The 22,981-nt window shown below is 40.0% G+C and overlaps 1 protein-coding gene across 6 annotated transcripts in view; it reads right to left on the bottom strand.

The window, feature by feature from the left end:
- AFTPH (aftiphilin) overlaps nt 1–19,572 on the bottom strand; it is a 40,616-nt gene extending 21,044 nt beyond the window's left edge. Inside the window, exons 1-7 of one of the 6 annotated variants that reach the window (XM_039343023.1) lie at nt 19,325–19,571; nt 18,379–18,570; nt 12,082–13,867; nt 4,484–4,632; nt 3,962–4,088; nt 3,703–3,759; nt 1,725–1,847 (exon numbers count right to left, since the gene is read on the bottom strand). In XM_039343023.1, coding sequence (XP_039198957.1) covers nt 1,725–1,847; nt 3,703–3,759; nt 3,962–4,088; nt 4,484–4,632; nt 12,082–13,836 — 2,211 coding nt within the window. In that variant the 5' untranslated portion in view covers nt 13,837–13,867; nt 18,379–18,570; nt 19,325–19,571. Of the gene's footprint in view, nt 1–1,724; nt 1,848–3,702; nt 3,760–3,961; nt 4,089–4,483; nt 4,633–12,081; nt 13,868–18,378; nt 18,571–18,955; nt 19,167–19,324 lie in introns of those variants that run through there. The other 5 variants (XM_039343022.1, XM_039343024.1, XM_039343027.1 and 2 more) reach the window with 5 other exon arrangements.
- Between the last annotated feature and the right edge of the window lie 3,409 nt (nt 19,573–22,981).

Genomic DNA, 22,981 nt, shown 5'->3' with positions numbered 1-22,981 from the left:
AACTGGTAATGATTAGGACAATCCCCATATCTGAAGATGTCTAGCACTGGCACAGAATTATTATCAGCTATCACAAAAATGTTATTTACAGCAGGGTTTGAATCAAGTAGTTCAAGGTGTTGTTGATTTTACCCGAAGTGAAATGTCAAAAATGCCAAAAAGTGCTACTTCTAATTTTAAATTAAATTTAAAAAAAAATTAAATTAAAAATTAAATTCTAATTTTCAGTTGAAAGGAAATGTGATAGCAGTACCTCATCAAGCTATCTTCTGGCCAAGCCTGACCTGTGTGATTCAAAACTTCCGTGTACTTAACAAAGAAACCCATCTAATCACTTTATTATTTTAAATATATTTCTATTTGAATATATGTTTTGTTTTAAAAACAAAAGATATAAAATACCTACTACTTCTACATTACATTTTGTTCATTTCCTCAAAAGATTTCAATATTAGTTGCTTTTCCCTGTATTACACCCAAATCAAAATACAAGTAGTCTTCAACTTATAACCATTTATTTAATGATGGTTCAAAGATATGACAGCACTGAAGAAAGGGACCTATGACCCGCCCTTGAAATTATGACTATCGAACCTTCCCTGCAGCCATAGGATCCTGATCTGGGTGCTTGGCAGCCTGCTCACACTTAACAATGGTTGCGGTATCCTGCAGTCACACGATCGCCATTTATAACCTTCTAACAAACAAAACCAATGGGCAAAGCCAAATCGGCTTTGCTTAATGACCACAGTAAAAATGGTTATAAAATCAGGTCTAGTCACATGATGACGTGCTTAACGACCACATAGCTTGGTGACCAAAATTCCAGTGCCAACCATGGATATAAGTTAAGAACTACTTGTAATCATATATAATATATACAATCTTTATCAAAACACTATTTTAAAATTAAGTAAAGATAGCCATTCTATCACTTCCATCAACAGTAGGATTTCTTTTATTTATGTATTAAATTTATGTGCTGCTCCTCTCACCGATAAGGTTACTATTTTTCAAAATCAAAAGTGGATATATAAGTTTAAATAAAATGTTAACAGAAAAGCATAATTAAAGCCTTGCATGTTTTTTCTAAGAAAATTGTAGCAATTTTAGCACAGAAAATAGCAATATGACTGAGCACAAAATTACTTGTTAAATCACTGTTAGAAGTATAACTGTTTGAGCCTATTTATTTATTGTTAGAAATAGACAACTGTGAAGACAGAATAGACTCCTGCAGCCTAATGCAGAAAAGCTTCTTTTCTCTGGCGAAGACAGACTTTGGAAACAGGCTTCACTCACTCATATAGGGAAGAGTTGGGGAGGTGGCACATGAGCTTAGATAACATTAGAAACTGAAATTATGAGATATGCAACACCCAAATTATGTTAGAGATTTCTTTGACCAATGGGCCTTTCTTTTTATCTCACTCATTGGTCCTTTGCATCCACCCAGTTTGAAGGGTTTCCCAAACTTTAGTAATAGATTGGTAGACGTTCAACCGGAGAGACAATCAAGAAATAATTCATTCCCAATCACAGATGTTAAGCTGTTCCATCACAGATGAGTGCTAATGAATGTAGCTCTGACAAATTCATGAGCTTTCTCTGAGCATATGAAGATTAATATTTCCCGGGCAGAGTGACAAAGTTTTGGATATTGTCATTAAGAATGTTTTGATCGAACAGTAACCACCCTTATTCTCCCCCCCCTTTTTTTTTACCTGCACCTGATCAGATGTACATATATTAATTTCTGGTGATATAGCAGAAGTCTGTCCTATTGAAGCTATTTTCTCTGCAGCAGAAATTGGTTTCATGGGTTCCTTCGTAGGCTCTAACATACCCTATAAATGAACACAATCAATCAGTCAAATCTTTATTACGGTCACAGGCAAAAATAAGAAGGGTAGGACATAAATTGTAATTTTAAAAGGTAAAAAATATAAAATAAGTAAGTTTAAAAAAGGTTTTAAAAAGCATACAAGCACACAAACAAAAAACCCTATAAATACAAGGAAACAAAATCAGCATATGGCCAACTAAATCTTATTGTGTTTTGTTATGAACACATAACATACCATTTTAGAAACACTGAATAAAGAAACACCAAGCATATTTTTTAAACAATGATGTCTGTTTAGTGTATCTACTATTGAGCATAAAGAAATCTTTACTTCTGGTTGAAAAGAAAAAAAAACACTAGCATTGTTATATTTATTTTATTGTTGCATTCAAAATCATAGAAACATTTTTTTACTTCTTTTTAAAATACGACTGCATAGTATGAAAATAAAGGTGTTTTTTTGTTTAATCCTATTTCCCAAAGAACTCATTGCACCCCATTGCATAAATATATTCAATTAGCATGTTGTATTTATATTTACATTACAGTATTACATTATAATTTGTGTGTGCTGCAGAATGATGGACAGTGGGCATTTTCACATCCCCACCATTTTTACTCTGCACACCCACTCCCATTTGTGGCTCACCTGCATTTTCCCTCAATATCAGAGGGGCCCCAGAGTGTTTCTCCAGATGATCAATTAGTGCAGAAACAGCATCTACCCTCCACTCCTCTCTAGCCCATACAGCTTTATTCATGTGTTAATTTAAACCATTGCTGTTACTGGAGAAGTGCACAAGAGCTAAATGGTTCATCATCCCTGCAGAGCTCCAGTGTCTCAGCCCAAAAACTGGACTGTTTGTAATATGTGATGTGATACAGCTGCTCTACAACTCTTATTATCAGTGTCTATAATCAATATCATTAGAAGAACTAGTGCTCCTGTTTAAAATGATTTGCCTTAAGATGGAATAGTAGCTTTAGCTTACAAAAAGTATGATTCGTCGTATCTTTATACATTTGGGATTTGCCCTATCATTTCCTGATTATTACTAAATAGTTTTTCATCACATATGAATCAGGCAAGTTATGTGATGATTTGTAATTAATTCCCAAAACAGATTGAGATTTCCAACTTTGATCTGGAGGCAAAATATAATTTGTAGTATTCAGAATTTGTCTAATTCAAGCAATATCTCAATATGATTTTTTTTCTGAACTTGGGAAAAATGAAATAATTTGGAATATGCAAAGGAGGACTGGCTGAATGAGCCTAAACAATCAAAATGGCTTGTTTGTGGCTCCTATTTTTCCTTAAGTATCTAAGAGTCATGGAAAAAATCTAAGAAAAGACTTATCTAATATATTTTCTATTATTAACTATCAGATGTTTGCAACCAAGTGACCTACAAAGTGGATCAAAGCTTGTGTCCCAGAGCAAATGGAATTCAAGAACATTTCTTCATACCTTATGCACAAAATATCTGATACAAAAGTACAACAGGATTTGTTGTCCAAATCTGATGTGCCCAAAAAGCTCTATTGTGAGTTAAGTAATTATCACAGAATATAGCTTCGAGTAATTCCCTAATCTCAGAACTGCTCCACTACACAGGAGGAAATGTGCAGGGAATTGGAAAAATCTTACATTAAATGATACCATTCACTCATTATAATAATATCACAAGGCATGATATGATAAAGTGTGCTAATAAAGTAAATTAAATGCTACTATATTTGACCTAAAACATAAAAAATCGATACATGACTTGGGGGTTCCAGTGCATTTGACCCAGAAGAGCATTAGATTTTACTATTATGCAGATGCAACCACACTGAGCTGTGGAACTTACCAACCCTGCTGCATACATGGGCACTATGACGGGCTGCTTCTTGTTACCTGTGAAGAGCTAAAACAAAAGATATGTCCATCTAATTAGTCCAAGTTATTTGCAAAGTTATTCAATTAGATCAAGAACCATCTTTCAAACAGTTTCATAGGCTTACTTATAAAATATACAATATCATGTAAAATTACTCTCAGAGTTAAAACTATATACTATTCTGCATTCCAGAAGAATGGAAGAATTTCTACCTTAACTGAAAACTCACAATGTTTCTTGTGTCGATTCCCAAAGAGCAGAGAAGCTTTTTGTTGCTATGGGAGCCACCCCACTGGTATCTCAGTCCATAAGCATCATGGATATCCTGAAGCTCTGCCCACACATCAAGTAGTTCCCTATAGAGCATGTTATAAGTCAAGAGAAACAGCAAAAAAAGAAAAACACTGGCACTCAGCAGATTTAATTGCTTTCTTCTGCATGTTTAAATGACTGGCATGTTAAAAAAAGTACTAATTAAAATCCCACCCAAGCACTTAACCTCTAGGGAAATAACTGATATTTACATAACAATTATTCTTTTACCATATAATGAGAAAATGAGGTTCACAGCAAATAGATTGGTGTCCACTTAGAAGAAACTAGATATAATAAATACTTTTTTTGTAAGCATAAGCAATGCCCCACATCCAAATTATCTATTTCAGCCCAGTCGAACAGTTTGTCTCAGAAAATATTCCCAAAAATGTAAATGTCTTCTTCTCCATGTTTTGATGCCACTAAATATTCCTACCTTTCTGATAGGTTCTCCACTGTTCTCTCTGGTTTTCTGCCCACTTCTAACATGAGATTTAAAGGAGGAATTTCCTCTGTCATTTCAGAAACAAGTACAGGAGGGAAACAGGCCTTGAATATTCGTTCAAGACGATTTAGAAGCACAACCTGTATTAGGACAAAGAAAACCAAATTGACTCTGAAAATCATGCAAGTATATTAATTACGGGGAAAAAATGACACGATGACTTTCAGATATAATTGTCTATACACAGTTCCTAGGATTCACTGAGAAGGCATGGAACATCAAGCAGAAACACTTCCTATAAGCCACGTGAACAGGAATTTATCTAGTTTTCTGTTATTCACAAACATATTTGACTGTATAGGTAGTCCTCATTCAATGACTCTTTGCAGTTACAACTACACTGAACAAGGGTACTTATGGCTGTTCCTTATAACTGTGGCTGTCACAGCATTCGGTAGTACAGGTTTGGAACTTGGCAACCAGCTCACAATTATGATGGCCACAGCATCTGCTGGCCATGGGATCACCATTTGCGTACTTAACTGCTGGCTTTTGACAAATAAAACCAGTGAAGAAGTTGACAGGTCATCACAAATGATGATCACGTGACTGTGGGACAGTGCAACTGCAACTACCTGGGATTCACCAAATAATGGCAAATGGAACTGTTGCAACTGCTGTCATAAATCGACAGTCATGTGAAATTTATGCTTTATGACCGCATCACTTAGCAACAGAGGCTCAATTCTATTGTTAAGAAAGGACTACCTGTAGTCAGAATTTTTCAGGCAAGTGAAACGTCTATTTATTTGTGAATAGCTGCAGTTAAATGTTCAATTTAATCAATCCTAATCCCAGGGCCTGCAGCCTTTGCACTGCAACTTACATGAGTAAAGTTAATGATGGTTTTTGCTGATCAGTGATTACCTTCCTATATCTTTTATTTTTTGGATATCTGTTCATGGATAAAACCTCTTACGTGAACTGTAAGGCACAGATGAGTATTGTATGAAAGAATAAGGAGATGGCTTTGGCAATGGGTAGGGAAACACCTATTTAATCCTGAACGGTAGGAATGAGGGGAAAAATCAAAATTGCTCTGCCTTGATTCGATTTGGTACGGGAGGGATGAGGGGAGATCTTTGCAAGTCTTTCAAGCTTTTGTTGTCATACAATGCATTTATATAATACAGCTTCAATAGTCTTTGTTGAGTTTATTTCATGGCCTGACCTATCTTAAAAGGATGACAAATACCTTGGGATCATATGTACTGTTTCCCTGTGATTCAAGAAGAGACCTCAAAGTGCCTTCTACCATCACTGCTAAAAATCTCCAACAAAAGCCTACAATGAATTTCAGTTACAAACCTCTCAGAAACAGTGCGATATTCAGATAATTTTCTGAAAAAGGTTATGATTAATTAAAAAAATTAAAATAAATCAGTTCAGCATGTATTTTAAGTATGCAACACATAGCCAAGGCCTGGATATTATATTACATTTTATGAAAAATTGGGGCAATGATGGCAAAATTATACCTGCTGTGCTATTCTGTACCGTCTGCTTAGGCTTTTAGAGCGGTGGTTCTCAACCTTCCTAATGCCGCAACCCTTTAATAGAGTTCCTCATGTTGTGGTGACCTCCAACCATAAAATTATTTTTGTTGCTACTTCATAACTGTAATTTTGCTACTGTTTTGAATCGTAATGTAAATATCTGATATGCAGGATGTACTTTCATTGTTACGAATTGAACATAATTAAAGCATAGTGATTAATCACAAAAACAATATAGCAATGCTCACTGGAGAAGCTTACTCTTCCTTGCTCAAAAATGTTGGGAGGGAGGGAAGGGGAAGAAAGGAAGGAAGATTGAAGGGGAAAGGAAGGAGATGGAGAAGGAAGGGGAAAGGAAGGAAGGAAGGAAGGAGAAAGAGACTGAAGGGGAAGGGATGGAGATGAAAGGAAGGAAGGAAGGAAGGAAGGAAGATTGAAGGGGAAAGGAAAGAGATTGAAGGGGAAAGGAAGGAAGGAAAATTGAAGTGGAAAGGAAGGAAATGGAGAAGGAGACTGAAGGGGAAAAAAAGGAAGGAGAAAGATTGAAGGGGAAGGGATGGAGAGGGAAGGAAGGAAGATTGAAGGGGAAAGGAAGGAGATGGAGAAGGAAGAAGGAAGGAAGGAAGGAAGGAAGGAAGGAAGGAAGGAAGGAAGGAAGGAAGGAAGGAGAGAAAGATTGAAGGGGAAGGGATGGAGATGGATGGAAGGAAGGAAGGATTGATCTTTGGAGAGTCATGTTTTCCCAGATGGTGATGAACAGTGTTTTTTAGGGCTGCTGGGGATGGTAGTCTGGAGCCCCCCATCCTCATCCCTCTTGCCCTCTCCCCGCCACCCCTGGGACCTGCCCGCCCCTCCAGCCTGAGCGTCATCGCAGCGGCGGGATCGTGGGAGCCCCTTCCCACGCCGCGCAGCCCTTCACCGCCACGACCCTTCTCTGACTCGTCACATGCGAGAGGGGCGCAGCCGGAGCGTCAGCTCCTGCTCGGAAGGCGCCACTTCTCCCCTCCCGGCCCATCCGGCTGACCTCCAACGCACATCTGGGCATCACCCTCTTCCCCGCTGCCTGACCGCTTCCGAGGCCCGGACCCAGCGAGCCGGGAAGGAGTCGCTCCTGCCCGCCATCCCCAGGGCCGCACCGGGCACCAGAGGGCTGAGGCGGCCTCCGACGGTGAGACAGGCAGGCCAGGCGGCGCGGGGGAAGCTCCGGTGCGGCGTGGAGGGCAGCCGGGGCGAAGCGCGGCTGGGCAACCAAGAGGCGTGGGGACCGGCTCGGCGCCACAGCTCAGCTCAGCCAGCAGCGGCAGCAGCGGCGGAACAGCCCAGTGGCAGCACCAGCAGTGGCCCAGACCCGGCTCGGCCGCCCATGCAGCTGAGCTGGCCTGGGGCAGCGTTGGGGGTGTGTGTCAAGCCCCTGGGCTTGCCATGAGCCGGGGAGGATGCAGCCAGCAGCCGGCCGACGTCCGCATGGCCCCCATGAGCACCGCCCGACTCCCAACAGTCAGCGGCATCTGGATGTCGGTGGGGAACCAGCGGGGCTGCTACACACCACCCGGCTCCTGATAGCCAGCTGAGAGTTGGCCCGGCGTGCGCACGTCAGCTGGGAGTCGGTTCAGCCTCCGCTTCTCGGCCTGCTCCTGGGAATCAGCCAGGAGTTGGCCTGGCTCCCAGCCAGCAGGTGGGAGTTGGCATGGCAGCCACAGGATGGCGCTGCGGCGGCAGGAGCAGGCGCTGTCAGAGAAGGGCGCCCTGGAGGCGGAGGAGACGGCGTGGAAGGGCGGCAGCGGCCACATAGAAGAGCGGTGTCTCAGTTCCTAAGACCATCGGAAATATGTGTTTTCCGATGGTTTTAGGCGACCCCTGTGAAAGCGTCGTTCGACCCTCAAAAGGGTTGCGACCCACAGGTTGAGAACCGCTGATCTAGATCTTTTCCAGTCAGGATTCAGGACTGGATAAGAGAAACGGAATTGGCTATGCTTTCTGATGATCTCTGGCATGAGCGAGATGGCACTACATCCATACTCGTTCCACTTATTTATTTATGAGACTTATATACCGCTTTAAGTGCAAGCACTCTCTAAGCGGTGTACACCAGTAAGCAATGTATATATATATTTACATTGCCCCCAACAATCTGGGTCCTCATTTTACCTACCTCGGAAGGATGGAAGGCTGAGTCAACCTTGAGCCGGTGAGATTTGAACCGCTGACCTGCTGACACAGTCAGCTAAAGTGGCCTGCAGTACTGCACTCTAACTGCTGCGCCACCTCGGCTCTTGACCTCTCGGTGGCCTTAAATATTGTAAGATTGCCCCCCATTTTGAGACTCTGTCACAGGGTATTGAAGACCCGGTTTTACCAACAAGCTGGGGGTACCAGAGTGGAATAGAGCCCATCAAGTGGCTTATTTGACTGATTGCTGTCGCCAGGAAAATGGGCAGTTATTGCTTTTTATTGTTTTTATAGGAGAGTTTTACCTTTGTAAGCCGCTTGTAGTCACTGAGAGTTGAATGGCCATATAAATGTTCTTAAATAAATAAATAAATAAAATAAAGACATGCAGTTTCCTTGATTACACTATGGATAATTTTTGCCATTGCCTTCTTTCAAAAGTAACCTTTTTAAAAGGAATTTCAGAAGTATTAACTTGATTTCAGGAGTCAAGTATAATCATTTATTAATAAAGTATCTAGGATCTTATTAATTCAACACTATATTATTGAATTAATATTCAATTACAACTCAATTCAACTAATTCAACAAATTACAACTAATTCAACAAATACTTGAAAAAAATTATCTAATAATATCTAATAATTTTTTTTATTTAAAACCAAGGAAATCCCACCAATGAATTGTTACATTAATTATAATAAGTTTTGTTGAAAGTCTTTTGCCATGCATCATTATTTTAGATGACACTGAAAATCACCCATCCCATTTTTGTAAATGAACCTTGTGGTTGGCTTAGGTTATGTATTTTCTCTAGCATATATAAATCAGGGCAACATAAGAACTTGATTCTATTCCCTAGCTGCCAAGCTTGTTATCACAAAACAGCAGAAAATTAAAATATTTGGCTCAATCATTTTAATATGTGGAAATGTGCTTTCGCAAAAAAAAGGAAACAACTATAAAAATAACTTTCCACAAATCTGATCAACCATTAATTGTATTAACAATATTTCTCCTAACAGAATACATTTGGCCTGTAAAAACATCATTTTGGGCAGAAATATTGAATATAGATGTTTACAATGTTTGTATTTCCCTTAAGATTACTAAGTTAAAAAATGAAGAGTTGTTCACTTTATTCAAGTTTTTATCTATGCTCTGCTGAATTTTTATTTTTAATGATCCAATTCTATAATCTAAACCAGTGTTTCTTAAAAAGATTTCTCTCAGGACTTCGCACTTTTAAAAATTGCTAGACAATGCATGACCTGTTAGGTCAGTGTTTCCCAAACTTGACAATTTTAAGGCATGTGGACTTCAACTCCCAGAATTCCACAGCCAGCGCTGGCTGTGGAATTCTGGGAGTTGAAGTCCACATGCCTTAAAATTGTCAAGTTTGGGAAACACTGTTTAGGTCACAGGTCGGCAACCTGCGGCTCCGGAGCCGCATGCGGCTCTTTGAGCCTTCCCCTGTGGCTCCCAGCCTCCTCTGCCTTTGCAGAGAGAGACAGAGAGAGGCAATTGCGCTTCCCTGCTTCTCTCTCTCTCTCTCTCTGTGTGTGTGTGTGTTTTTTTTTGTGTGTGTGTATGTGTAAAAGAGAGTGCACTCACATTGTTCTCCGAGGAGCTGAAAAGCTTTCTGGGCGGAGCTCCTCCCTTTGCTGCGTCTCAGCAGGAAGGGCAGAAGAGAGCTAGCTAGCCCAGCTAGGCTAACTCAGGAATTCTGGGAGTTGAAGTCCATGAGTCATAAAAGAGACGAGGTTGCCTACCCCTGAGATTGTTGGAGAACAACTTGAAGCTTGCCAGGTGAGCAGCAGATGGGGGGGGGGAGAAAGAGAGAGAGAGAAAGAGAGAGAGGGAGGGGGAGAGAGAGAGGAAAGAGAGAGAAAGAAAGAGAGTGGGGGAAGAGGAGTGGCAGACCAAGGGCAGAGAGGGAGGGAGGGAGACAGAGAGAGAGAGAGACCCTTTTGACATCTAAAATGAAGATAACACTGCATATATCCTTTTTTTACCTGTGTGTGTATGTAATTTTATTCTCTTAAAGCATTCTCTCGGTGATCATTGTTTTAATAGTATGGATATTCCCAAGAGTCATATTTTTACTTTTATTTTTAATGTGTGTGTGTGTGTGTGTGTGTGTGTGTGTGTGTACACACACACATACACAAACACTCTCTCTCTCTCTCTCTCTCACACACACACACACACACACAATCTAAAATGAAGATAACACTGCACATATCCTTTTTTATCTTTATTATAGGTGTGTGTGTGTGTGTATATACACACACACATACACAAACACTCTCTCTCTCTCTCTCTCTCTCTCTCACACACACACACACACACACACCTATAATAAAGATAAAAAAGGATATGAGCAGTGTTATCTTCATTTTAGATTTCAAAAGGGTTTTGTGGCTCCCGGTGTTTTGTTTTTGGTGGGAAACGGGTTCAAGTGGCTCTTTGAGTGTTTTGGGTTGCCTATCCCTGGTTTAGGTCATCGTTTAAGAAACATTTCCTTAGCAGATTCCTCAATGCTTTCAACAATGGCAGAGCTTTTAATGTACTGGAAAAGTTTTTAAAAATTCGGGAAATATTCAAAGATGTATCTGCTTTGAAAGTAATCATTGTTGAATTGTATAACATCAGGAGTTGACCACAGGAAATCCTTTATGACATTTTGTATTATGTCATGTTTTACAATAACGATGTCATTAAACATTTTATAAAATTTGCTAAATTTCAATTCCATGATAGTCATGGGTTCTGGATTTTTATGCATTCTGTAGGTTAGCCCGTTTGAGGTAACTTGGTTCAAAAATTGTTTTGCCCAATTTTACTGACCAAAATTGTTTTGCCCAGTTAAAAGTTACACATAGACAAATAGGAGGGTTTTAGTACTAGACACATGGAGGACCCCAAAAGAGCTTTTGTCTGTACGGGTTATATTTGTGGCTATTTCTATATTAAAAATTAAAAGGGATGCATTTGCTGCCACTATAGCTTTTCGTAATTTGTTTGATGGCACTTTAATATTATTTTTCAACTTAGGCTCATAAATAATTTTGATTTTGTGGAACCCTGAGAAAGTACTGGGGAATTCCCCAGGGTCTTAGGATCGCACTTTAAGAAACACAGGTTTAAACTACCAGCATATTTATTCTATTAAAATACTGGATATTTTCTGAAGTAGCATTGCAAAAGTTCACAGAACATTACTTTTGGTTCCTTCATACAATATATTGTTATTTTTTTTGGTAAGGAATACTAAACATATTTTCACTAATATCTGAAATGTACATTAATTCAATTAATTCAAATTACAACATTCTTCCATTAAAAAAGTGGAGAACAAGAGGTATACATACCTTCTATTCTATCAGACAATATTAAAATAATTCATTTATTTTTTAATAATTCAGAAAAGCTATATATCATCTCTGTTACAGAAGAAATATGTGCTTTCCAAAATACATTAAATAAATATTAATTCATACACGCTTTGTAGATATAGTTAGTAGGCTCTTTCGTTTGACATATTAGCAATGATCCAGACAAATAAATTTTATGCATACACTATGGCTTTTGGAGAGCTACTATTTCATACATTCCTTTCACTAACGCAAAGCCACTTGTGGAATTTAGATTAACAGTATTTAATACAGCACAAAGGCTGTGGCTCTGAAGGCATTTCCTGCAGTGTCATGTCCACCAAGGCAAAACTGGCAATCTTGCATCTAGTCCCACACGTACTTAGTACAGGATAGTGAAACCAACAGCATATATTTTTCTACCGTAGAAAGAAAAATATTCCTACCAATTAGAGAAGGGAAAACAAAAACCAAACATGGTAGTTACCTGAGCTGAAACTTGTAATTCTTGCAACTGCTCATTTCCCGCTTGATTAACCGAATCTTCAGCACTGTAAGTTGTGTCAACTGTATGGGATGGCCACACATCTTCTCTAGGATGAGATTCTACCATTTGTTCATCTTCAAAAGTAGCCCAGAAGCAGCTTTCTTTTTGTTCGGTTTCAAAAGCATTCCACTCTGTAGCTTGGTTACAACCAGCTGAACTAAAGTCTGAAAATTCATCAGAGTCTGGAAATCTTTTTGACCCTGAATCAAAATCTCCAAACTCATTATCATCCCCATTTTCCAATTCTACAGAGGGTTTTATCTTCTTGCTAAAATCAGAACCAACCATTGGATGTTCTTCCAACAGAGCACTTGAAATCTCATTTGGTTGACAAGGAGCTACCTCTGTTGATTGCTGATGAAGACTACTACTGGTAGCTGTGAATTCACTACATTCATTACTGAGATTTTCAAAAGGGGGTTGAAAAAGTTCTTGGCTTGCAGAAGTTTGAACACTATCTGCAAAAGCAAGAGATCCATTACTGACTATACTAAAATCACCAAAATCATCTTCGCTAACCTCATTAGATGATGCATGTCCAGGGTCACTTTCACCATTTTTTACTCTTTCAGAAACATTTACCTTCTTGCTACTAGGAAGACTGCTAAGACGTTCAAGCCTACTTAGGCGGAGGTCTGCTGTTTCTGCAGCATCACTGGTCGAAGAAGAAGCATGTTCTTTGTTGTTTCCGGTGCCGTCCTCCCCCTTTTCTTCAGCATTTTCAATTGTGCCTATTGAATTCACATTTGTTTGTACAGAAGTGACAGTGTCATTAGATTCCAATTCTGTGCAGTCTTTTTCAGGCTTCACATTGTTTATTAAATTAGTTTTTGAAATGCAGATGTGTTCACCTTCAGTAAAAGTTTCCCCTTCACATTCACAGCTTTCATCCAAAATAGCTTCCTTCATAGATTCTGCCTCTCCAATTCTATTTACATAATTTTCCTGTGCATTTAATACTTGTTTTTCACTAAAATATTTGCATATTTCAATTTTTGTTTCTTCTACCTGGGCTGTTTGTTTATGTGGGAATGTGGCAAAATTCTCTTGTGTGCTGGGTATAGAATCCAAATTTAATTCAGTACTATGAGTGCTAATTGTTTTTAATCCCTTTGGGTCATCAACACTGTCCAGATCCTTTACTCCCTGAGAATTTGCTGTATCTGGTTCTGAAAATCCATTTGTTAGAACTTCTGAGAATGGTAGTCTCTCGCCATTACAGCTGTCTATTTGCTGATCTTCATTTGGAACTCTTAGATCAGTCCTAATAATTTCAGAGTATGATGATTCCAGTTTTCCAGCTCTTTTTACTTCTACCGGAATGACATCTTCAAATGATGTACCCAAGTTTCTACACTCACATTTTTCTTTAGTACTATCAGGGAGTTCTTTTATAGAAGTAGGAAGTTCTGCAATGCTGTCCTTATTGTTACTATATCTTATTGTGGTAAAAGTTATAACACTATCTACCCTTCCTGAGTAATCGGAGTTAAATGAAGACTTATGTTCTTCTTTTGAACTGGAATACTCTGATGCAAAATCAAAGCTTACACTAGTACTTCCAACATCAGAAAAGCCACCAAAATCACCAAATTCCTCTTCTTCTTCTTCCTCTTCTTCTTCCTCCTCTTCATCCGGTGCATTATCTAATGGGGGAGGGGACGAAGAATACATTCGAACGATGTCTGGTTCCATTATTTAGTTCTTTATAAAAATTAATTTGCACCTATAAGATAAAAATTCATAAAAACAGAGTGTTAAACACAAAACAGCACTATATTTTACAGCACTATATTTGAAACAATTCCTTATATTATATATAACAAAATAAAAACTTCATAGTTCATCAAATAAATATTTCCTATCAGAGCCAATCAAAGATGCTAAATACTTAGCATTTTCTGGTAACTCAGCTTACCCACTGGCAAAATCACAAACTTCTTGTGATTAGATTTACCAATCCATTATTTTATTGCATCACAAGCATACACAAAGGATTTTAAAGATGAATACTCATTTGAACATTCATCAGAACAAAGCCTGTTTAGGACTAATGGATAAACAGCTAGAAAAAAGCCATGGAGGATTATTTTAATATATGATTCCTGTGGTGACATTATTATATGCAAAGAGATGGAACAATTCAAGCTACCTACTATGGAAGAATTGTTAGTAAAATTAATAGATCTTGCCGATATAGATAAACTAACCTTTTTGATTAGAAGAAAGATATTATCTACACTATCTACAATTATTGTGGACTGGAAACCTCTTATGGAGTTTTGCCTAAAATGTAAAAAGAGCTGTGATTTACAGCTTTGATGATTAGACAGGACAGATTAAAGAATAGGAGAAAGAGCTGTGGTGGTGTAGTGATTAGAATGTAGTATTGCAGGCAAACTCTAGCCACAGCCAGGAGTTCGATCCTGACTGGCTCAAGGTTGACTCTGCCTTCCATCCTTCCAACGTCAGTAAAATGAGGACCAGACTGTTGGGGGCAATAGGCTGATATTTGTAAACCGCTCAGAAAGTGCTGTAAAGCACTATGAAGAGGTAAGAAGTCTAAGTGCTATTACTATCATTAGATAGCAACAGTAACTTTAGAGAGAAAGTCTAGAATGCAATTGTAATTATATCTGTTGTGAGAAATATTGGAAGCCACTGTTTTTCTTTAACTTTTTTTCTTGCCTTTTTGGCTATCACTTTGATTTTTTCCTCTTTTGTTCCTTGTTTTATATTTGTATTAGTTTTTAGTTTTAAAAGACTAAATAGCTTATAACACAAGGTATCACTATTAGGCATGGGTTTGCTTAAACGATATAAAATGTGTGAACCCTGTTGGGATGTTTGATCCCTGTAAATGGTAAACAGAGTGTTCTCTCATTAGAACTCATTGCCACTTGTTGCCAATGAAAAAGAATAAAGGCTGAGAGCTGATTAGCTAGGGGTGGTAAATGATGCTCTCTTAATTATAACATACTAAAACTATATTAAGTCTTTCTGTACTTAGCTTAGCCTAAGTTTAGATCATCTACAACAGTGCTCCCCAACCTTTCTGGTTTGGCAGCCTGGCAGGGGGATAGCTCCCTATGAGTGATAGGTAAGCAGGTGCAAGCGCAAGCACCTGCCACTTGCACGAGGGGAGTTTTGCCTAGTCGCGCACGCAGTTGCCATTTGTGCGAGGGAAACTTTATGCACGTGCTCACCCATCACTCGCACTTCCCAGTTCTGAAAAGGCCACGGCCTGGTACCAAGCCACAGCTTGGGGGTTAGGGACCCCGATCTACAATATTACTTGATTGCAGCTAAGGTTGCTCTTAGATACACATAACGATTAATATATTTCATTTGATTCTAATGGAAACGTGAATTCAGAATATACCTTATCTTTAGTGACTACCATTTTAATGCATTAAGGTTTCTATTCAGAATGCAACATTCTACTGAATTTTAACCACTTATATTCTATGAGAATATATAAATACATACAAATACATGGCATTGTACAACTAACACTGTATTACTACTTAACTTCGCTCTTTTGTCTTTCTTCTAGATAGCAGCAATTCACACATATCTCTGGAGATTGGAGAAAAACATATAACCAGAGATATCTACTTTACAATATAACAAGAAAGCAGTTGAGAACTGATGGCTTTTCTCATCCACATTAATATTCAATTTCAATATCTATTCAATATCAGAACGGAGAGCTTTTCAGCAATTTAGGATAGTATTAACTGTGGATAATGAATTGTGGTCTTAAATCAAGGACTACCTGTACTTTGAGGATGGATGTGCTGGTTCTTCAATTCAGTATTTCCCTGTCTTCCCCCAATGCCTTTACTTGTTCTGCCGTTTTAAACAAGCAGGAAAAGCTTCCATACTATTCTGTTTTAGGGCGCCAAGCTCTCAAATAGGATATTGGAGGCAAACTTTCATGAAGGACTTTGAGACAGAGCAAGTTAGAGAAAGATATCCAACTTTTGAGAGCCAGTTTGGTGTAGTGGTTAAGGCATCAGGCTTAAATACTTTGAATCTGTGTTTTCTAGTTCTGCCTTAGGCTTGAAGCCAGCTGGGTGACCTTGGGCCAGTCACTTTCTTTCAGTCCTAGAAAGGAGGCAATAGCAAACCACTTCTGAATATCCTTGCTAAAAAAACTGCAAGGACTTGTTCAGGAATTAGACATGATTGATGGAAGAAAAAAAATCCTACTTGAACTGAGTTGAAGTTTGGGCAGAGTCACTAGCTGTAATAATTAGCGATAAAAAGTAGTAGGTAGTTAACAGGAAAACCAAGATATCTAGAGAAGAATCACACAAATTGATGTAATTTTCAGTATTTAATATAACAAACATTTTGGAATTTCCTTGCCTTAGTTTAAACTCTAACACAGGGGTGTCAAACTGCCAGCCCGTGGGCTGGTTTCATTATACCGGAGCCGTGCCCACTGCATTGCCGGCAACGGCGAAAAAGCTCCGATACGTTGTACGACATCACGTGATGTCGTGAGTTTGACATATCTGCTCTAACACATTCATACAATGTATCTAACCTGAAACTTTATAACTCAAAATTATCTACCACATCTTTAGCTGGTTCTATATCGAAGATGTGTTAATGTAGAGGAACAGGGACAGATTTAAGCTGAGATATATTTAGAAAAGATCCATTGAAATTTAAACCCCCTTAATGAATCTCAGTGGGTCTATCAGTTATGATTAGTGTGATTCAACCCAAAATTAAATTTTGCTCACAGGGCTATTATTACAACTATCTTATTTATTTATTTGATTTGGAGGTCACCAGACTCCCAGGTAATTCCAGATGGCCTACATAATTAAAAGACATCTAGATGAAATCACGTAATATAATATGAAAGAAAACCACCTGGAGCTCAACAAACAACCTAACTCCAGGTGTGGGAGCAAATCCCATTTTCAAAGACATAGGTAACCTCTGTATGGTGAGAGCCATGTAAATCTCTGCTGTTCCAGATGAAAAGTACTACAAGAAAGAAAGTGTGCTTCCAGGATCCCATTAGATGACTGATTGAAGGGACTGGAGCACCCCTACTCTTCCAATGTTATTTGATGGGCAGAAACCACTGGAGAAACATGGTCTCTCAAGTAATGAAGTCCTCTTCCATGAAGGACTTTATAAGTGACAATCAACCCCTGAAGTCATGTGGCAACCAATGCAACTCACACAGCACTGATGACACATGGGCATTTAAAACATCCTCATTACTACCTGTGTTGCTGCATTCCCTCTTGCTTACATGTGCATGAAACATCAGAACAAAAAGTACAAAGTAAGTCCTGGTCTCTTAGAGTAAGGTCATATATGAATTTTTACAACATGGCAGTTCGGAAATTTTTGCTTACCCTTATTCAGACAAAAATGTGCTTTAAAAAGGAGGGGAAATATGGTCAAATATAGAGAATTAATTTTTTTTAAGTCATAAAAAGGTTGATGATTGGGAGAGCACTCACAAAGGTTAGCTTTTTTTCTCTTTTTACCAGTATAAGGGAAAAAGTCCATTCTTGAATATGGTAGAGATAATTGACTTCGCCTCTCTCTTCCTGTTGCAGGAAGTATTCCTCTGATATCACAAAGAAGCAAAATAGAAATATGCCAGGAATATTTTGAGGAAAGCAGAAAATCTCTTGAAACTAGTGCATTTCTTGTTCCATACCTGCTGTTAGAACAGGGGAGGGGTAAGAGAACCTTACCCCAGGTCTGAAGCTGGGGTTATCAATTCCAATGAAACAAAAGATTGGAGGGGGAGTAGTTCGGTATTTTTATAAGAATTTTTAATCGAAAACCACTTGTTAACCTTTAAAGTAATGACAAAAATAAGACTTGATAAGTGCTAACTTCCACAATATTGCTGCGACATTAAACAGCTGTTTTAACTTTTTTTTGCTTTCAAAATGAACAGTTATCTTTTGGCACTTTTCTGATGATAAAAATGTAGCTTGAGTCTGCTGTTTATAATAATACTATCCTTCAGATTGGAAATCCCTAATACACTCATCTTAAGGTTTAAAAAAATACTTGGGTAGGTAGGTGGGAAGCAATTCCAGCAACCTAATTTGTGTCACTCCTGAAATGAAAAAACTAATATGGCACAGTGCCAATTAGCACAAAACCCCCACCGCTTGATCCATCTTCACCTATGGAGGAATGAAACAGCTGAAGATGGAAAAGAGATGAAGAAAACCCGGTACTTACAGGAAAGCGATGCACCAGCTACTGCCTTAGGAGAACAAAGACAGAGACAGCTTGGGAACAACTCCAAAAGAAACCCAGAACCTCTGACTGCCCAAACCAGGCCAGAGCATACCGTCATGACGACACGACCCATTCCTCCATCCCTTCCCTGGTTGTTTTCTTCCAACTTTCAGAGGGAGGAAATACGCTCGTCTATAATTGAGAGGAAGAGGAAGCGCCGGAATACATTACGGTTCATTCCCATTTGGACTTTTCCAAAGACACCTCACTAGCAACAGACGCCACAGGCGCCCGGTCTCCCGAGCCAGGCAGAAAAAGGGGCTCCCGGGTCGCACCCAGGCTTGCACCCGGCCACCCGAAACGGGTGACTCGTTCCCCTTTTCAGACCCGAGGGGTGCGTTTCCACGGCGAAAAGAGTGCGGAACCAAGAGGGAGGCTGGAGCACAGGTGGCGGCGGCTTCCCTTCCACGCTCCGGACCCGCTTCCTGGGAGATAGCAGGCAAACGAGGCGAAGGGTCCGCCTGGCCGTCCGGCTGTGCGCCTCTTATTCGGCAGCGGTAGCTGCCGTGCTCCTTACCTTTGGGCTCCTGCAGGGTCAGCTGGGCCGGGCATGGCCAGGCCAGACGGGGCTGGGAGGGTGACTCGAGGCCTCCCGCGGTAACCGCCATTAAGGTGAATCCATCTCGAATTTCCCCCTCCCGTCCCGGAGCCCAGGAAACGCCTTGAAGTGACCCACCTCCCCTCGCCGCCCACTTAGTTCGCCGCTTCCCAGCATGCCGCGCGGCTAAACGCTCTCTTATCTCCGCGTGTTCCCCCCACCGCACTACGTCCTGAGTCAACGTCACGTCCGTCACGGGCGGGGGGTCTTTTTCCATCCGTTGGAATCCATGCGGTTAGGAGTCGTAACTTCAGACCGCGGCCATCTCCGATGCTCGTCGTTACTTACTTTGCCATAATTGTTTAGGATCCAGTGGTCCAATGATGAAGAGATCGGTAAAGTTCTATAAATCCCGAGCCTTCCGGGAAAGAAGTCGTGGTGTTACTCAGGAAAGCATCAGAAGTTGAGCTTCTCTTTCCCTTTCACTATGCTCTTGTCTATTTACCAAAGTGAGCGAGATCCGCCATATCAAATGTGGGCACGCTTAATCCGTAACGGAGTGGGATGGCCATTTTGAAGTCTGCAGGAAGAGGAAGCTCAACCGGTGCACAGGCAGCCATGTTTGGTGAGGGCAGAATTCCCTTAGTTTGCGGGAAAAAGACTTCGGACCTGCAGTCTACGTCGGGCCCCGCCTCGCGTGCAGCTTGGTCTCTGCTGCTACTGTTGCAGTTCTGACATCTGCATGCGCTCCAGGGGCTGTTCGGATCGCTGGCGAAGAGGGCGGTGCCTGTGAATCCCAACTATCGCCACGGTCGGGTTTAACCTGTGAACACTAGAAAGCCCAGCATGAGACATATAGACATGTTAGAGAATTGTAGATTAACAAGATAAAGCGGGCGAGGTCCCAGGAGAAAAAAAGTTTGATCTTCTCTCCATCCTCGTTCTTCGAAGTTTGAAGCGCAAAGCAATGCTTGCCTCTGTCCTCTTATACTAGGAAAGCGAGGCTTCGAACTATGTGGACTTAAATTCGGGTTTCTCTTAGCAGATTGATCTAATGGTGAAGTCACCAGGCTAGAAACCTTAGGGGCAAAGCCAGCTGGGCGACTCTGGCCCAGTTACTCTCAGCCCTAGAAAGGGGGCAAGGGCAAAGTAGTTCGGGGGGGGGGGGAGAAACCTCACCAAGAAGACTGCAGTGACTTATCCAGGCAGTCACCAGGTGTCAAAAGCTGACACAAAGGGACACCCTCACCCTTTAAGACTATATAAATGACTGCTTTCATTTGCAAATCATGTTGTTTTGTTTTATTTATTCATTAATTACATTTTTATTCCAACTTTATCTCGGCTGCCAAAATCTGAACAACTGGATGACAAGAAAGAGTTAGGATTTTTTATTTTGAAACATCTCTTTGCTGCCATCTTGCTTTGTCCAGATCTGGAAGCTGTCTTGTCTAAGGTCAGGATCGTGAAAAAAATAAAAGAGTCTGTAACTACAGGCATTTCTAAACTTAAAAGCTGCACTTCAAAATTTAACTTTTTAAATTTTAAAAAAACATAAAGGCCACAGTTTCAATATAAAAGATTATCATGCAGCCAAACAGAAGTGTAATCCTCAGGAATGTCTCTTTAATCAGTTGAAACAGGATGAAGAGGCAGGATTAGGAAAGAGGAAAGTAGGTGTGTCCAGCCCCACATGGTATGGTCTCTAAATGTTCAGCAGAGTCAACCCAGAATACGGATAGAAGACCATTTGGAAATCCTAATGGTCTAATGTCACTTCTGGTGAAATGGGTGGCCATATAAATGTGATAAATAAATGTAGATTAGACTTGGTGCTTTAGCCACCTGCCAGGAGGGAGACTAGAAGGACAAGGGCCCGTTTCCCCCAGATCATGAGAGGAAAGAGGGGAAGCAGATGGCATGGTGCTGGGCTGTACGGTAGTCAGGAGAGGCAGGTCCGAGGCAGTGTTGCCTGCTCAAGTCACAAGGTGAGCTGCGGAAGAGAGAGCCCCTTGGGTTGACTGGCATTGCAGGCATGGTGGGCGTCTCTAGGCACCCAGAGGGATAGAACGACAGGTGGGTCCAGGCTGAGCTCAGCCGATCCAGCTGTTATGCCGAGTCGTGGCACGCACACCCTCCCATACACAGGTAGGGTGACTGAGAGCAGAGCAGCCAGGAGGGGGAAGAGCCCCTGCAATGCCAGCAGCAGCAGCACGGTGCCTGCCCTGGCCAAGAAGTGTCCCAGCCGCAGCAGGGCTAGCAAGCAGGAGGGGTGGAAGCCACTTCTACTCCTGTTGGCCCCACGCTCACTTCGTCTACATGAAAAAAATAAGACATCCCCGAAAATAAGACCTAATGCCTCTTTTGGAGGTGAAAAAAATATAAGCCTGGGTCTTATTTTCGGGGAAATAGTAGGAGCGGAGTCAAGAGTATCTGAATCTTGTTACTGCCACCAAGTGATCATTGGGATGTTTGCAACTCAAGATTGTTAGGTATACAGTTTCTATGAAAAAATAGTTGGTATTGGGATCACCTGTCTACTCAATGCCTGTCTACTTAGTGCCTGTGACTTCACTGGTTTGAGAAACAGGCACTTGCCAGAGTAGGCTATTTATATATTTTAAAAATAAATAAAAAAATAAAACTGTTAGAGTAAACATTTATTCCTGCAGGAGGCAGGGATACCTCCATTTGATAGGGAGATAAATAAATATTACAAAGATTTTGATAGGTGAAAAAAAATGAACAGTCTTCCATTAATAAGCATGAAAAAATGCAACTCAATTTGCAATTTGCTCACTTCCGCCTTACAGCATCTGCATGAAATGGGAATGTTGACTTCAAAAAATAGGGTTTTTTCTGTGTAGTAATGTCATAGTGCTGGCAAATGTGGATATATTTGGTGGGTGGGGAATGTTTTATTTTTGGCAAGTTTCAATATTCACAGTTTATGGATAAACCCTAAATTGCCCACTGGCAAAGAAAATATCATTCAGCTTAATTTATTTTAATCATTTATTAGCAGTTTCAAAATGACAAGGAATACTTAAATTAAGAGGAGTGATATGCAGTGGAAAGATAATTTGCATGGCCAGATCGCCACTGCTTTAAAAAAATATGCATCTTCTGCTTCGTTTCCTTACTTCCTCACTCTTATAATCTAATTCTCTGTCTATAATTGCATTAAAATCATCAGTTATACAAATGTTCTCGTATTCTATATCAGCAATAATCTTATGCAGTTTCTTATAAAATTGTCTTTGTTTTTCATTGGGGGCATAAATTCCTACCAGGGCGACCTTTTTTTTAATTCAGGGAAATTTCAATAATCAGTATTCTATCTTCCTCATCTCGATAGATTTGTCTTGCTGGGATTCTTTCTTTAACATATATCACAATTCCTCCTTTCTTTTGCTGTGAAAGCGATACAAATTTGATTCCTAATTTAGAGTAGTTTAATAAATCCTGATCTTGAGTCTTTATATGTGTTTCTTGTAAAATTGTTATGTCTAAGTTTTTCTTACTGAGCTTATTCAAAATTATATTTCTCTTAGCCGGGGAGTTTAGTCCATTTACATTTAATGATAATACTGTTAATATTTCTACATTACTGCCTCTGTTTTGATCTTGTCACTCTTGTCGGTCTATCTTCCTTGAGTTCTTTGTGTCTACTTTCATCATCACTGTCATAGTTCATTCTCATTTTTTCTCTTCTCTCTGTTTCCCGTTCTTTGCCTTGTAATTCTCGTGTCTTTCTATTATATCTCTCTGTATTGTTCTCTTCTCTGGTACTTTTCTTAAAATGGCGGAAGAATTAAATATTCAAGATAGTTGGAGGAAGAGAAATCTGAAGGAAAAGCAATTTACGTACTATTCAGGGCGGCATCAATCATGGTCCAGAATTGATATGGTCTGGACAACAAAAGAATTAAATTCAGATATTGATGATGTAGTAATAGACATTAATACTTGGGCAGACCATAACCCCATTATAATTAAATGGAA

This window comes from Crotalus tigris, unplaced genomic scaffold, assembly GCF_016545835.1.
Source record: "Crotalus tigris isolate CLP2741 ecotype Arizona unplaced genomic scaffold, ASM1654583v1 scf7180000017831.1706817, whole genome shotgun sequence".
Classification (NCBI taxonomy): domain Eukaryota; kingdom Metazoa; phylum Chordata; class Lepidosauria; order Squamata; family Viperidae; genus Crotalus; species Crotalus tigris.
The sequence above is the reverse complement of the archived record's forward strand: the minus strand, read 5'-3'. Positions and strand labels throughout refer to the sequence as shown.